At 39.0% G+C, this 16,585-nt stretch overlaps 1 protein-coding gene across 3 annotated transcripts; it reads left to right on the top strand.

Annotated features, from left to right (window-relative positions):
* Nucleotides 1-1,295: 1,295 nt before the first annotated feature.
* On the top strand, nucleotides 1,296-13,919 carry LOC140504859 (NACHT, LRR and PYD domains-containing protein 12-like). Of its 3 annotated transcripts, none has more exons than XR_011967255.1 (3): nucleotides 1,296-1,955; nucleotides 5,297-5,592; nucleotides 10,967-13,919. XR_011967255.1 is itself a non-coding variant. In XM_072610226.1 (2 exons), the coding sequence occupies exons 1-2, from the start codon at nucleotides 1,685-1,687 to the stop codon at nucleotides 5,317-5,319; spliced, it is 294 nt and encodes a 97-aa protein (XP_072466327.1). In that variant the 5' UTR covers nucleotides 1,309-1,684; the 3' UTR covers nucleotides 5,320-13,919. The 3 variants fall into 3 exon arrangements, 1 of the variants encoding a protein (XP_072466327.1); XR_011967254.1 differs by having other exon boundaries at nucleotides 1,307-1,955; nucleotides 5,297-5,382; nucleotides 5,475-13,919; XM_072610226.1 differs by having other exon boundaries at nucleotides 1,309-1,955; nucleotides 5,297-13,919.
* The last annotated feature ends 2,666 nt before the right edge of the window (nucleotides 13,920-16,585 follow it).

The raw sequence follows: 16,585 nt of genomic DNA on the forward strand, positions 1-16,585 counted from the left end.
GCATTAAATGAGTGTCTATGGATCAAGTGGACAAGGTGAGGGGTGGGCAGAACTGACTCCATTTCGGCTGGAAGTCCAATCTTGACCTGGGTGCATGTTGGAAAGAGGAGAGGGGATGCCAACATCTGGCCTAGGAAACTGAACTGGACTGTTCAGAAGGCAGCGCCGCTTTATCCCCTCCATTCATTCCTTGTCTCCTTCAACCAGCTTCTGGGGAAAATTCCAGCTTTTAAAATTAAAAATTCTCCCAAGCTTGGGAATCTAGCCCGCCCCTAAATGTAGATTGTCAATCTTAAATCCCCTCCCCACGCCTTTTCACCGCATGATCCTGAGTCAGCGCTGGGGTGGGGGTGGGGGAATACCAGCTATTCCTTCTCACCTAAATCTAAATTGGTCAGAAGGTAAAGTCTAGATCTGCAATTTCCAAGGAAGGTCAGGCTGAGGTAAGAAGCAGTGAAAATGTACCAGAGCTCGGGATAGCGACCGAGTGGGCAGAGGAAGATCGTTAGGGGCGAGGACACCTGGAGGACAGCGTAGGAAGAGATCAAACAACCTCCGAAATTACAGAAGAGGACATTGAAGCCCAGCACGGTTAGGCAATGTGGCTAAGATCATCCAAGATGAAGAGAGACCCTCATAGGTGACCCGGGCATCTCGGGGGTAATGGAGGAGGATCTAACTATCCTGAACCTGAGCACCGGGAAAGGCAAACAAGGGAGGGAGCGATGGTCCAGAGGGTCCTCGGCCGGCTGGTTCAGCACTCGGAGCAATGACGTCCGAGGAGCCAAAGAAATCCAAGCTGTACACACAGCACCACATCAGTAAGCGGGGCATTCCCCATGCCGTTCTCCCGGAGCCCTGTCCCTCAAAAACCATCCTGGTTTTTCCATCTGTGCCCATCCCGCGGCTCCCAGATTCCGACTCTGCTAAGATTACCAGGGACCAGAGTAAAGAGAAAGGGAAAGTGAAGCTTAAGGCAAATAACTGTCCTAGGTGGAATTTGAATCCAGGTACTCTGATTTCAAGTCACTAAGTAGATGGAGGCCGGAGGCTAGGCTAGCAGAAGGGAAAATGCAAATATCTGGGCTGGAGTGGTAGAGCGAAAGGAATCCTACCGACTCCGCTTCCCAGTCCCATCCCAGGGCCCCTCCCCACCGCCCCTCTCCTCTTCCCTCCCTTCCCCCTTCGCCCCCCTCCCTCCTCTGAGAGCCTGCTGGAAGTCGTCCAAGCCATTAAGAGTTAACAGTAAAAAAAAACAAAAAACAAAACAACCATCCCCGCCTCTGGGCTAATCAGGCTCATCTTCCTCAAGTTTGGCCATTGAGTAAAGTCTTCGAGCTAATCCAGAGGCCCGCCAGCCCAGTCCCAGCTCGAAGGCTCCGAGTTCTAGGGGGCGTGGCCAATCCTGGGATGCTCCCCGCACTTCCTCACTTTCCCTTTCTCTTTACTCTGGTGCCAGGGATCTTAGCACAGTCGGGATTTGGGAGCCGCGAGATGGAAAAAGGTGGGCTCCGGGAGGACGACATAGGGACCCCGAAGGGAGCCCCAAGACTTCTCCTGTCACAGAAGAGGCAACTGAAACCAGCAAAGGTCTGGTGGCTTCGGGGGGCACCCACCGCAGCCCTGAGGAGGACCGAGAGGGAGCCGAAGCCTAGGGAAGGGCAGAGGGGGCAGAGGGACCCCGATGGCAGAGGATGTCCTTTGCAGACATCCGGGTTCGGAACTTGGAGCACCTGACGCCGGAGGAGCTGAAGAAATTCAACCTCTACCTGAAGAACCACCCCTGGACCGGACATCTCCCGGGGGACGCATGGATTGGGCCGGTATCACAGAAACGGTCGAATTCCTGGTCAGTTTTCTTGGGAATGAGGAGCCCTGGAAGCTGGCTCTGAGCATCTGGGAGAAGATGGGACTGACGGAGCTGTGGGAGCGAGCCAGGGAAGAAGGACTGCAGGGTAAGGGTCCGTGGGCGGCTGGGACTTCCCCCTCCTACTTCCATGTTCCGAAGTCCTCTCCTCTCCCTTCCTTCCTTCATTCTTTCCTTCCTTCCTTCTTTTCTTCCTTCTTTTTTCCCTCCTTCCCTCCCTCCTTCCGTCCTTCCCTGAATCCAAAGTAGGAATGTGCCCCAAATTGAAAAGAAAAAACAAAAACAAAAAAAGCCTTCACTTTCATTCCTTTCCTCCCTTCTCCTCCATCCCTACATTTCCTTATTTGTCATGAATTCTCCAGTGATGGGAGATTGAGACTATACAATGAAAATAATTTGCAGACATTTTGGTGTTTAGAGCACTGGAGACGATCCAGAAAGCAATGAGGGCATCATCAACTCAGAAGGCAGATTTCATGGTAAATGGGGAAAAAAGACAGGGTGCAGAAATAGACCACATGACTAAGGATTTTGGAAAATTTCAACGTGGGTCAAAACTATCTTCTCTATTCACAGAAAATGATATTTTTAAGAGTGAGACTCAATAGAAATAAAAGGAATTGGGGTGGTGGGGCAGTGAGAGAGCAAGATTTACAGGGCAATAATATAGAGATTATTGAGAAGACACTATTTTGTGCTATATATTTTTAAAAGACTCTCTATGTCTATACTTAGCATACTAATCCAAACAATTTGGCAGAGTTGCCTCCTGAAAAATAAGCTCATAAACATCAACAGCATTTCTGTTCAATAATAATACAATCCAACACATAGCATAAAAAGAAATTTCATTAAAAATAAACACAAAATTCACAAAATGTTTGGAGATCAGGCTACCAAATCTTACAAAATGCTTGTATAAATTCATGTGCTCTCTTAAAGAAATAAAGATAAACTTTAGTAACAAGAGAATTATTCATGGCTCCTAGAAGGACCATATACTCCATTTTCACATATGCTTCTTAGAAATTTTACTTTGCCTGGGCACCCACATGAGTCCTTTTGGGCTTCTCCCACACCAAAATCACCTTGTGGTTACTCTGTATTGATTTTGCATCTATATTTAGTTCCCCTCTAAAGAACATAAGCAGAAACTGTTCCATTTTTATGTTTGTATCCCCAGCTTCTAGCCCACCGTTTGCCTCCTGATAGGTACATAATAAATACTTATTGATTGACTGCTAACTTTTGACTTTAGGTTAAGAGGATTTCATTAGGATACATGATATAGGTCTGGAATGGGCAGGGAGGGTCACATCTCTTCTTCTAATAATCAAGATAGGAGGAGTTAAGTTCAATCACTGTCACAGGAAGAGCCTTGAGAACAGTTTGTTGGAGGCAAGACAAAGTTCAGGAGGCACTATAATTGAGGGAAAGAATTGAGGAAAAGGGCAAATGATGGATAATAGAGAATGGAGCTAATGGAGGAGATTTCATCTGTGTTTGAGGAAAAGAGAAGAGACCAGTAGAGAAAGGAGTTGAAATGGAATGGATCAGGTATTGTATCTCACACAAAGAAAATGTCCCAGGAAGAGTATGATTAGACTGCTGAAATTAAGACACTTCCATGGAGTCTGAGCTGAGTTCAGAGCAGTGAAAAGGAAATCAGTTAGTATTGATTACTTTGATTTATTTTTAGTTTTATTATAACATTAATCTCCCCTCTTTAGGAAAAGCAAGCCCTAACAACTAAGCCAGACTAACATAGATAATTTAGTCTAGGTTACCTGTAGACTTAGTAAATAAATAGATTGATGAGCTTTAATCATTTAGTAGCAGATGATTTAGAGTAAGACATATATCTTTGTAGAAATGAAATAATCATAAGATTATAAAACTTTTTGAAGGCTAAGTTCCTCTTTCTGGGGGAACAGCTGGAAAAAGGGGGATTATTCATGGCAACACTGGAGTTTTCCTGCAGAAGATAAGGTCATAGACTACCTCTGTTATTTAATTATAAAAAGTAGTGATCTTATCTACCTCTGCAATAGGTAGGTTTTGCAGAACACAATATAAAGGAATGGTGTGTGTGTGTGTGTGTGTATTTATGTATCACAAACAGGCTGGTGACTTGGTGACTTTTCTCAGAACCATTTCTATCTTGAAAAAGATGAAAGTAATAATGACTGATAATGATAAATGACATTTCTATAGCACATTAAAGTTTGCAAAGCATTTTAAAAAGCATGTCATTTGGCCTTCTGAACATCCTTTGAGATGGGTTTGTTGTTTTCCACTGTTCTCAGTGTTGTGTGACACTTTATGACGTCATTTGGAGTTTTCCTGGTAAAGTTGGTAGAAGGGTTTGCTGCTTCCTTCTCTAGCTTATTTTAGAGATAAGGGAACCTAAGCATTGTAACTTGTCCTGGTTTGAAAAGCCAATAAGAGTCTAAGACTGGTTTTGAATTCAGGAAGATGAGCCTTCCTGACTCTAGGGTCAAAATTCTAACATTGTACTACCTACTTGCCCTTGAAGTGAGTATTTGACAAAATTTCACTGGTTATAGGAGTTGGAAATAAACCTAGTCCAACCTGGAGACAGCTAGAGGGTGCCACATTGCATAGAGAGCCTGTCTTGGAGTCATTTCTTAGTACTGCTTAAAATCCTTTGCTGAGCCCCTTTTAGGCTAATTGCCATAATCATTTATATCTATAGAAGGGCCAACATGAAAAACAATTCCGAGAAGCAAGAAAAAAACACAAGAAGGGGAAAGTGTGTAGAAAGTGATAGGACTGACTGTGGGCAAAACAAGGCTCAGTTCATTTTTTCATGTCACCTTAGATGTCATATTGCCTATTAATGAAGCCCTTCTGTAAAATTTAAGGGAACATGCCAAAGGAACCTGAAACACTTCTCCAACTGTTAAGTGAAGTTTTGTGGAAAACAGATAATATACCTCCTAAGAGGGCAAGATAAAAAAATGCTGGCAGTACCATTATTTAGTAATAGGATAGAACGACCAGACCTACATTGTATTGAGGTTAGAGGCAATAGAGAATTGCTGGAGTTTACTGATGAGAAGAGTGACATGATCAGATCAAATGAGTGATTATACTGTAGCCTTTTATTTGAAATAGGGAGGGGAAAGGGAAACACACACCTTCAGTGTTCGAAGGAGACTTGTTAAAAGATATTCCCACGCAAGCATGGGAAACTGCTGGCCTCCTCCTCTGTGTCCAGATCGGGGTGATGGTTTGGCACTTCCTGAGATTATGTTATTGTAGAAGCTCCAAAAATGGCATGCTAACTTTCCTTTTTGTACAGGAAAGGCCCCAACTGTGATGTGTTTTAGAAATTACTCCCCCTTTCCCAGGATTTTAGTATAGTGATTTGTGGGTAACAAGGGATTATCTTCCTTGCTTTTTCAGGTCTGTGCTTTGGGGTTTTTTAAACACGGTGACTGGTTGAAACAGATGAAAGTTTGAAAATGGAATGCTTCCTGACTCAAGTCAAGGTTGGCTAATAAGGGGGATATGTACAGTCATCTCTGTGAAGCCTGGGGTTATTCTTAGACAAAGAAGAAGAATCTTTCTCTGCTGATTTTAGGAGTGAATTGAAAAAAAGCAAAGGAAAATCCTCCTGGATCTATGATAAGTATCTGGAAAGTGCCAGAAGAGTAGTCTGGGATCATTCTCTTAAATGTTGGAGGAAAGATCTCATACAGGTATTTGTGTCTTATTTGGCTTTTGTTTTTATTTTGTTTTTCTCTTGAAATTCCGTACACGAATGTAAGACTGCGATTTGATGGGATGGGATTGGGGGTAGGTGAGTGGACAAACTTCTAAAACACAAGAATCCTAATTGAGGAATAAAGGCTTTATTTGTTAATGTGCATGAGCATATGCAAATATTCTACAGTAAGTAATGTTTATTTATATTCCTTAGGGTAAGGAAGGATAGCCCTTATAGTTACAAAATTCTAAAATGTGAAATCATATTCTTCGACATATAATAAGAAAAAAGTATGTAGAACTTTAGGGACCAGACTATTGGAAAACATTGTAGAAGGTAAAGTTTGATCAACTTTGACATAGGAACTGAAATGAAGGCAATGATCATATGAGCAGAGAAGTTGACAAATGTGCAAAATGATAAAGAAATGGAATTGACAAGACTTGGCAATTTCTTGAACATGTGGAGTGAGGTACAATGTAGTGTAGGATGACACTGAGGTAGCAAAACTACATGGATAAAAGGATGGTGGTGTTCTCAACAGAATATGGAAGCTTGGATGAAGGATAACTTTAGGGAAAAGATAAGTAGTTCAACTGTGAATTGTTAGGTTTGGGATTCCTACAGAAATTTAGAAAATTCAATATAAACTCTGCAATAGGCAGTTGGTGATATGGTACTAAAGCTCAGGAGAGAGACTGGAACCAGATATATAGATTTGGGTGTCACTTGTATACGTAGAATATTTGAACCCTTTGGGAGAGAGCTTAGGTTTATCATGTGTCAGTCAGTCAACAGGAATTTATCAAGTATTTGTTATGTTATACTGGGAATAAGAAATAAAAATAGAGGTTATACTCTAACAAGGGAAGAAGATACATACAAAGAAACTGAAAAGGTGGGTTTGGGGGAAGAAACCTACCTTGAGACATGAAAGAAAAAGTTCTGAGAGCAGCTTAGAGGGGAATAAAAATGTGTCTGGACTGAGTGCCTTCCTTAAACAGAAGTTCTTGAAGGAGCCATCCAATCTGGGGGAAAGTCCTTGGAAGTGGAGGGTGCTTCCACTGTGTTAATTCCTTGGCCATAAGAACTTTCAGAAGAAGTGATTCCTTCAGCATGATGGAGGAAAATCAAAATGTAGACTGGAGAGGAACAAAGTCACTCTGGAAGACAGAACTAGGACTGGGGGATAGAAGGTACAGGGGATGCTAGCTATTTAGAACTGTCCAAAAAGTGAGAAGCAGCCTCATAATGTGGTAAGTTTCCATCACTGGTGGTCATTACGAAAAGCCTGGAAAGGATCTTGTTGGGAATATTATAGAAACGTCTTATAGTGCTTTGCACATCATAGGTATTTCATTGAGATGAAAATAAATGACCTCTCCAAGCAAAGACTTGATTGGATAACCTCTCAGGACACTTTGAAAATCCATTTATTTTGTGATTACAGCACAGTCATTGTCACCAAAGTAAAAATCAATATAAGGTAGTCAGTGTGGAGATCCAAATGAGTAGAACACAAAGGAAGTCTATAGAATTTGAGAAATCACATGCAGCAGTCCTTGCTTTTAAAGAGTCTATCTAAAGTTTCCACGTGTATAGATAGAATATAAAATCTTTAAGAGTATGGACAATTTAATTTTTGTTTTTGTATCCCCAGCATTTAGTACAGTTATTGGTACCTAATGCATGCTTGTTGATTGGTCAAAATCCATTTAAAAATGACAAAAAGCAGAAAAATATCTGGGAGTTAACCTATCAAGATACACACAAGATTTCTATAAATGCAACTCTTTATAGAAATAAAGGGAGATGTAAAGAATTAGAGAAAGATTAAAATGACAACCCCTTTAATTTTTAGGTTTGATGTTTTGCCAGATAAAATAGTAACAAAATTCATTTGGATTATCAAAAGTTTGTCTCAAGAGAAAAGATAGGAAAAGGTAGAAATAAAGGGCATTACAAGACCTCAAATTCTAATATAAAACAGTAGACATCAAATCTTTCTGGTTGTGGTTAAAACAGAAGTGTAGATTAAGAAAAGAGATGAGATAAAGGATAAATAGAAACCTTTGAAAATACTATTCCACTGCTTCATAAACACGAGTATAATTAATGAGGGGAGGAAATTTCCTTTTTCTAGAAAGCAGTTTGGTAGAAATTGAGTTGAGAATCTCATATTGTATGTCATAGCAATTTCAAAATGGATTATGTGAACTAAATATAAACATGTACACCATAAAAATAATTAGATGAGAACCTTTCATGACTGTGACTGGGGGAAATTTCTTAAATGAGAGAAAAGATCATAAAATATAAAATGAACATTATTGATCATTTGTTTTAACCTCTACTCTCTCCTCCTCCAGTCTCTGAAGAATTAGATTGTACTCCTGGAACTCCCCTTGACTTTAATAGGGCAGCTCTTTTCTTATTTGGTTCTGTTCCAGGTCTCCACAACACTTCCCACATACCTGGAGCCATGCCATCCCTCCCTAAAACATTAGATGCCAATCCCCCCCCTTTTCCATCTCTTCCTTATGTGTTGTCTTCTCATATTAAAACGTTAGATCCTTGAAGGAAGTGACTAGTTTGCCTTTATTTGTATCCCTAGCAATTTGCACAATTAGCAGTAAGTTCTTAAATGTTCTGTTTGTCTGTCTGCTTATCAAGATAAAAAGAAGAGAAATGGTGGAGAAAATATTTCATCAAATATCACTAATAAATGTTGACATCCTAAATTTATAGGTAATTAACGCAAATATTTAACACCAAGATCCATTCCCAAATAGATAAATAGGTCAATAGATGTGAACACTTTTCAAAAGAATTGTAAAGCATAAATGACCACATGGAAACATAATCCAAATTACTGATAGTAAGAGAAATGCAATTTAAAACCACTCAGGTTGCAAATTGCTAAAGATGACAAAAAATTGGCAGCAGTCAATTTTGCAGTTACTGTCCAAATATAGGGACACTAATACTCAGTGAGATTTTGCATTGGTCCAACTATCCTGGATGTCCATTTAGAATTATGCAAAGCATATTATAAGCTGTCCATACCCAACAGAAATGATTTTGCTCAGATATATGCCAACATACTGATAATTTAGAGACTATACAGGAAAACTAACAAAAATACAAAGTGCCCAGGTTAACCAAAAAAAAAAAAAAAAACTGTTTCAATAACTTAGTATTAGTAAAAATAAATTCCATAAGCCATGAATGAATTCCAGAGTAAAATTCACCTCTAGGATGACATGTATACACAATTAATTTCTATCAATCATTACATTATCAATCATTAAATTTTGACTAAACAAATAACCCTTTTTATTAAAAAAAAAAACTCTAGAAATCATATAAATCTATGGATCTTTCCTTAAAACCAATAGAGATTTCTTTCTAGTAATATCAAGGGTAAAACAAAGATGTCCATTATCACCACTGCTATTTAACATAGTGTTAGAAATGCTAGCTAGAGAAATAAGGCATCAAAAAGAAATAGAATATGCATGAACAGAGAGAAAACAAATTTATCCCTTTTTACAGTTGATACAATGGCATACTGTTGGAAGTGCAGAGAGACAACAAAAATTAATTGAAATAATAACTTCAGCAAAGTTGCAGGACATAAATATAGCAAGATGCTATAAAACCAACAAAATGCAATAAGAAGAGTCAAAAAGAAAGTACATTCAAATAACGATAGGAGCTATAAAATATTTGAAATTACCTACCAAGAACTGGATTCACTAAGGACTATATGAATCTCACTATAAAACACTCTTGGAAAAATATTGGTATTTTTCATTAGTAGATCAGACCAATATGTAAAAAATGACAATAATAACCTAAATATTGCCTACTTATTTAGTGCCATAAATTCAAATTTCCTAAAGAGTATTTTAGACCCCTAGGAAAAAATAACAAACTTTTTGTGGAAGAGTGAAAGGTCAAGAATATTGAGGGGAATTAAAAAGAAAAATAAACAGTGGGAAGGTTGGGGCCCATTATTCTCACGTCTCAAATTGTATGACAAAGCAGTAATCATTAAAACAATTTGGTCCTGTTTTTAAAAAGAGATCAATGAATGTAATACATGAGAAATACAATATAGAAAAGCAAACAAATACAATTGTACAGTATTTGATGAAAAACTCAAAGACCTTAGTAATGAGAGAAGCATTCATTGTTTGACACAAATTGCTGGGAAACTGTGTAGTGATTCAGTGGCAGAAATTAAATTTAGACCAATGCATCACACCTTACACCAAGAGAAGCTCCATGTGGATATGTGACCTCAATATAAAAGTTCACATAGTAATTTAGAGGAATAAGGAAGAAATTATCTTTCAGATCTATGGATAGAGCAAAAGTTCAAGACTAAACAAGTGAGAGGGGATCATACAAAGAAAAATTGACAATTTTTAATTATCTAAAAATTAAAAAGCTTTTATATAAACCTGATATAGTAAAAATCAGAAGGGATATAGATAACTGAAAAAAGATTTGTATCCGGTTTCTCTGATAAAGTTCTCCTGTACATGCCATTCCCCAGTAAATAAATGGTCAAAGGATACAAATAGGCAGTATTCAAAGGAAGATGCTAACAACAATCATGGGGAAAAAACAATTAGCATGAATGAAAATGGAAGTGAAAATTAAGAATAAATGTAAAAATGCTGTACAACACAAATTTAAAAAAAAGAAAAAGCAACTTTGAGGTGGTACCTCACACTGTGAGACTGACAAATCTGACAGAAGAAAATGACACATGTTGGGAAGGGGCTGTTGGAAAAGAGGTGCACCAGTGCGCTTTTGGTAGAACTGGATTAGGTATAGTCATTCTGGAAAATAATTCAGAACTATGCCTAGAAAGCTTCTTAAATGTGCACACTTTTTGCTATACTATACTATACTACTACTGGGATAATACTCCAAAGAAATCAAAGAAAGGGGAAAAGAATCCATATGTACAAACATATTTATAGTAGCTCTGTTTTTGGCAGCTAAAAACTGGAAATTAAGATGTCCTCCCATTAGAAAATGACTAAGCAAATTGTAGTATATGAGTATAATGAAATATTATTGTGCCATAATAAACAATGAATTGGACAGTTTCAGAGATGATTGGGAAGCCTTCTGTGAACTGATGGAAAGTAAAGTGAACAGAACTAGCAGAACAATTTATACAATGATAACACTATAGAGAAAAACAACTGAACTCTTGAGTCCAAAAGGATGATGATGAAATATGCCGCTCACCTCCTAATAGAAACAAGAGGCTGTATGTCTCTCACAGATCGTACTGATGCCATGTAACTTATTCATGTTGTTAATAATTTCTTCTCTACTCCCAGCTTGAAAAGCCTGTACTTGAGTCTTATTTTCTTTGAGGATGATGGGATGAAGCTGCCATGTGAGACCTTGGGGAAAAAAAGACCTGTCAGCTACAGGGTCCAGGGTGAGTCCCCATAAATGTCCTTTCTTCAGAACCTCCTGAGCATTAAGGATGCAAGATTAGAGTAAGCAGGAACAACTCTGATTTGAGGAGAGTGGCTATAAGCTGCCTGTCTAAGATCAGGGGAGAGTTTTACCCACTTTCATTACTCTTGGGAATAAAGGGGCCAGTTTATTCAGGGGAGTGCTCCCTTCCCTCTGATATTCCATTGAAACTTCTCTAACCTTCCCTTAATCTAGCCTCAAGAATTGACAAAAGCTACCCTCCCCCCCTTCTGTTGTCTTCCCTTTATGTTTCTTTTGCTAGAGGAGTTTAGTTCGGGTTTGTGAAGGATTAACTGCAACAATAAGGAATCTGCAATTTCAATGAATAAATGTTATTGAAATGGACCCTTTTGGGGGAAGATGGGTCTTCTTTCACCTTCACCCCAGGCTTCCCATCTCTACTGTTTCTAAAATCAGTGCCTACTCAGCCTATTGTCCCCATAGCCCCCTCATAAATTTAGCTCAGTGCCCTTAAGGAGAGCAGAAGCAGAGCTGTCATCACCATTGACACTGTGGCTTTTGTCTCACTTGAAGAGTTTTCAGAGGTGGGGGAGGAGCTGAGGCACTTTATTCATGGCACTGGTCCCAGCCTTTGAAAAGGCAGGGGTAGCAAGGTCAGGGAGGAGTTAGTAATCTCCTTTGGCTAAAATAGAGAATGAATGAACCAAGTTTAAATATAGGACTATCTCCTCCACCTCTGTGGATGCTATTACTGTCTTAATACCTCTCTTGATACAGCCTACGTCACATTTACCTGTCACAAAGTTGACTTATATTGAGCTTTTGGTCCACACAAAACACACACATACACACACGCACACACATTGCAGGTCTTTTCACACAAACTGTCTTGTCAACCCATCCTGTATTCACACAGTTCATCTTTTGAACCTCATTTAATATAGATTCTAAAATTTTCTTTGGAAAATAAACAAAGCTTCCTGGGCTCTCGCTAGAAAAAGTCCACCCTTCCCCTTTTTTGAATACTGAGACATCTGTCCCTCTCCAGTCCTGTGGCAATTCTTCCATTCTTTCACATCATGTTTGAATTTACCAACAAGCAGATCCACTCATTATTTTGGTACCCTGTGGTATTCCTCACGAGGGAGTTACCTATATTAGTGAAAATGAACGTCCGACCCCATCTCTAATACAGAGATAGGACTATGTGAGGATCTGAGTGGGAAAGGATGGGTAGTTTAATAGGCAGGAGACATTTTCAAATAAACTTAATAGAACAGGGATAGTATTAGACCTATAGAGTATAGTGATTCTAAATGAGCTGCGGGGTTGAGCTCTTTCCCACTGACAACTGGGGAGTGAATAAGTGCCAGAGAACTTAACTGGACATGTCCCCTCTTATTGTCTGTCTCTTTCAAAATAAAATATACCAAAAGATTTGCTGACTGTATTCTAGATTTTTTTTCTCTCCTTTGGCTAACAATGAAAGCTTGAAAAACTTGAAACTGAGTAATAGTTGCATTAGGAAGGATGAAATGAAGCTTCTGTGTAATGTCTTGATCAAAGAACTGTAAACTACAGACACTCAGGTGAGCCCATATGAATTTTCTTTGGGGTGAGTACCTTAGGTTTGTTGGTCAAAAGGAGAAGTAAGTAGGGAAGCAGGGGCACAAATTTAGGGAGGGAGATAGGAAGCTCCCTTCTTGAGACAGGCTCAGAGATCAAGGTCTCACACATTTTCATTGCTGTAGGGACTGTTTCTTAAGTGGTTTACTTAGAGTTTCTCAAATTATTTCTGAAAGGCCCTCAAAGTTTAGTCCCAGTGCTGTCCACACATAGTCATTTTTCTCTTTCACACCTTGCTCCTAGATTTTGTTGTTGTTCAGTCTGTGTTAGAGGGCTCAGTTCTAGAGTGAGAAGGATGAACAGGCCTGGGATGGGGGTAGAGCAAAGATTTGATAAGGAAAGACTATATCATATTCAGTGAATAAATTCATATAGGAGGGACCTGTTTTATTCACTAATTCCAAAAACTAAGGATAGATCATGTTTGTTGTTTCTCAGTGCTATTGCAGAGTCACCAAGTGGACATAGACCTCAATCTATTCCAACATTTCCCTGAATAGGGATCCTCTTACAACATCCCTGAAACATGATCATATCCCTTCCCAGGAGAACTCCGGTGATGGGGAAGCCACTACCTTGTCAGGCAGTTCATTCTATGTTTGAACAGTTTTCATAGTGAGATATTTGTCTTAATATATAATTAAGTTCTGGCTGTGTTAAACATACACACCACTGTTTCATTTTCAAAGAAGCAGAGCACATTTCAGACCTCCTCCATGTGACTGACCTTCAGTTACTTAAAGATAGTTATTGGTTGTTTTCACCAACCTATTTTTGTCACTGTCTCCGGTTCTCATTCTTATTTCATTTTTCTATGTTTTCATTTTTTTCATATTTCTAATGTTAAATTTAAAATATATTCTTTAAAAATAAAACTATACAAAATTGAAGCTCACAACTTCATGTACAGTCTTATTTTGGGTTTGTTGTTTATTGAAATGTTCATTTTTGTTTAAATTCATAATAAGAAAGTTCAATAAAATAGTGTTTTTTAAAGTTGTCTACAACTGACATGAACTGATCCAAAGTGAAGTAAACAGAACCAGGAGAAAGGTGTACATACTAACAGTAATACTGTACAATGAAGAACTGTGAATGACAGCTATTCTCAGCACTTCAATGATCCAAGATAATCCTGAAGAACTAATGATGAAACATACTATTTGCCTCCAGAGAAAAAACTGTCTGAATACAGAATAAAGTATGCTATTTTTCACTTTCTTTTATTTGTCTTTTTGTACATAATGACTAATATGGAAATGTTTTGCATGATTATACATATATCACCTGTATGTGATTGCTTACCATCTCAGGGAGAGGAGAGGGAAGGAAGGGACGGAGGAATAGAATTTGGAACTCAAAACATTTTTTAAAAATGTTAAAACATTCTTTTAACATGTATTTGGGGAAAATAGTATTTATTTATTTGTTTGCTTGTTTATTTAAAATAGTCTGTACTCACTGCCTCCATTTCCTTTCTTCCCCTCATTTGTCGGTCCCTTTTGACCTGGCTTCCAACATCATCACGATGCTGAAAACAATCTTTCAAGTGATATCAAAGACCTCAGTTGTTAAATTCAATGGCCTTTTCACAGTCCTTACCTTCTCTGACCTTTCTTGTAACTTTTGCCACTAGTGACCATCCGGTCCTCTTGGATATTCTCTTGGCTTCCATGGTCACTTCCATCTTCTGATTATAATACCTGTGTGCTCTTATATAATTCATTTAATCATTTTGTGCCTCAGTGTCTTTTCTCTGAAGCACTCTGTTTTGGGGCTACTCCTTCAAACTTCACTTGAACTTCAGGTGTGGGGTCCTCAGAGGGTGAAATTATCATTCCCCTGAGAGTAAAATTGTAACCCTGAGGTATTGTGGCTTCTAACACTGTTGTTCATAAGTCTCCACCAGTGTGCTCCTCATTGGTTATCCCTAAGTAGACTCTATTAAACTTTGGCAAAGTTGCCTGTGAACAAGCATTTATTAAGTGCTTACTTCATTAGGTCTTGTGCTAAGCACAAGCACTGAGGGTATAAAGAGGCAAAAATGGGCCTTTCTTCAAAGAACTCTCATTCTTAGTGGTGAGACACCATAAAAAAAAGTACCTAAGAGGTATATATAGCATAGATGAATATAATCTGAAAGGGGAAAATGTTAGCTGGGGGAAGGGAGATCAGAAAAGGGCTCCTGCAGAAGGTTAGCTTTAAGCTGAACTTGAAGGAAACTAAGGGAACCAAGAGATGGAACTATGGGGTGAGGAAATAGGAAAGGGGCAGACCATGATATGCATGGGAGACAGCCAGTACAAAATAATGGAAATGGGAGATGAGGTGTTTAAGAAACCATAAATAGGCCACTAGAATTTCATTGTAGAGTGTCTGGAAGGGAATTAGGCAAAGAAAAAATGGAAAGGACCAGGTTTTGAAGAGCTTTGAATGCCAAATAGCAGAGTTTATATTTGATCCTGGAGGTTATAGCCACTGAAGCAGAGAGGGACATGCACTTCAGACCAATCACAGTGGCACCTAGGTAGGAGATGTAATGGAGTGGAGAGAAATTTGACACAGGGAAAAATCAGTAGGCTATTCCAGTAAGCCAAGAGAGAAGTGATGGGGGTCTGTACAAAAGTAGTTATGTGAACAAACAGGAGATATATATATGACAGAAGTTTGAAAGGTAGAAATGACAAGACTTGGCAATGGATTGTATACATGGAGTTACTAGAATAAGGAGTCAAAACATTGAATTTTTGAGCCTGGGAAATTGGGAATCTCCTTGAGAGCACTAAGGGAGTTTGAAAGTGAGGGGAGTTTCAGGGAAATAATGAGTTCTGCTTTTGAGATGTTGAGTCTGAGATGCCTACAGAGCATCCAGTTTGAGATGTACAAGAAGCAGTTGGGGAACTGTGACTATCAGAACAAAGATTAGAGTTGGATAAATAGGTCAGGAAATCATGCATAAGGTGTGTTATCCATGTTACATTGAATTGAATTTAGTCCCACTGAACCTATATGATCTGATGAGACCACTAAGTGAGCTAATATTACAGGGCACAGAACAGAACTTTGGGAAATACACAGTGGAAGTAATGTGCATGAAGAACTAGCAAAGGAGACTGAGGAATAGTTGGACTAATAGAGCCAAGAGAGACAAGTGACACAGAAACAGAAGAAAGAATACACAAAAGCAGGTGATTGATATTGTCAAAGTCTGTAGAGAGGATGAGGATTGAGAAAAGCCTAGTACATTTGTCAGTAAAAAGATCACTGGTACCTTGGAGAGGCCACCTTCTGTTAAATGAACTGATTACAGAGGGGTTTAGTACTGAGCGAGTAGTGGAGTCATCTAGTTTAGATGGCTTTCTCAAGGAATTTAATCACAAAGATGAAGACATGAGAGCCAATAGGGTTGATTACATCATGTGAGGACTTTTTGAGAATGGAGGAGACATGGGCATGTTTGTAAGGAAGTAGAAAAGATTCAGTAGATAGAAACTGGAGATATGAGAATGGTAATGATAATGGCAGCAAATAGTCTCTTTTAAACTAGGAGTTCCCTGAGGGCAGGAATATGTCACACAGAACAGATCAACAACTTCTTGAGGACAAGGGTACCTCTCAAATCAATAATCAACCAATGAATGTTTAGTAAGATCAACTACGTGCCAGGTCTAAGTGCTGAGGATACAAAAGATGGCAAAAGACAGTCTCTGTCCTCTAGAAGCTTATGGAGCACTCCTCTTAAGGTAGAAAGTTTGCTTCATTTGTCCAACATGAGTTTACCCACAATGAAACAAGCATGTCTCCTTTTCCTCCCTCCCTTTCCACCATATTGAGGCCTAGTTCAGTCCTCCAGTGAGACCTGTTTCTGCCCAGCCGTTTTCCCCAAA

Source organism: Notamacropus eugenii, chromosome 5 (genome assembly GCF_028372415.1).
Source record: "Notamacropus eugenii isolate mMacEug1 chromosome 5, mMacEug1.pri_v2, whole genome shotgun sequence".
Lineage (NCBI taxonomy): Eukaryota > Metazoa > Chordata > Mammalia > Diprotodontia > Macropodidae > Notamacropus > Notamacropus eugenii.

What these genes read in the sequence shown, in the direction of transcription:
- LOC140504859 (XM_072610226.1), top strand. Translation starts at nt 1,685, where the DNA reads ATGGCAGAGGATGTCCTTTGCAGACATCCGGGTTCGGAACTTGGAGCA. An exon ending in CAGGGAAGAAGGACTGCAGG is followed by an intron (nt 1,956 to 5,296) that starts GTAAGGGTCCGT and finishes TTGCTTTTTCAG; the next exon opens with GTCTGTGCTTTGGGGTTTTT.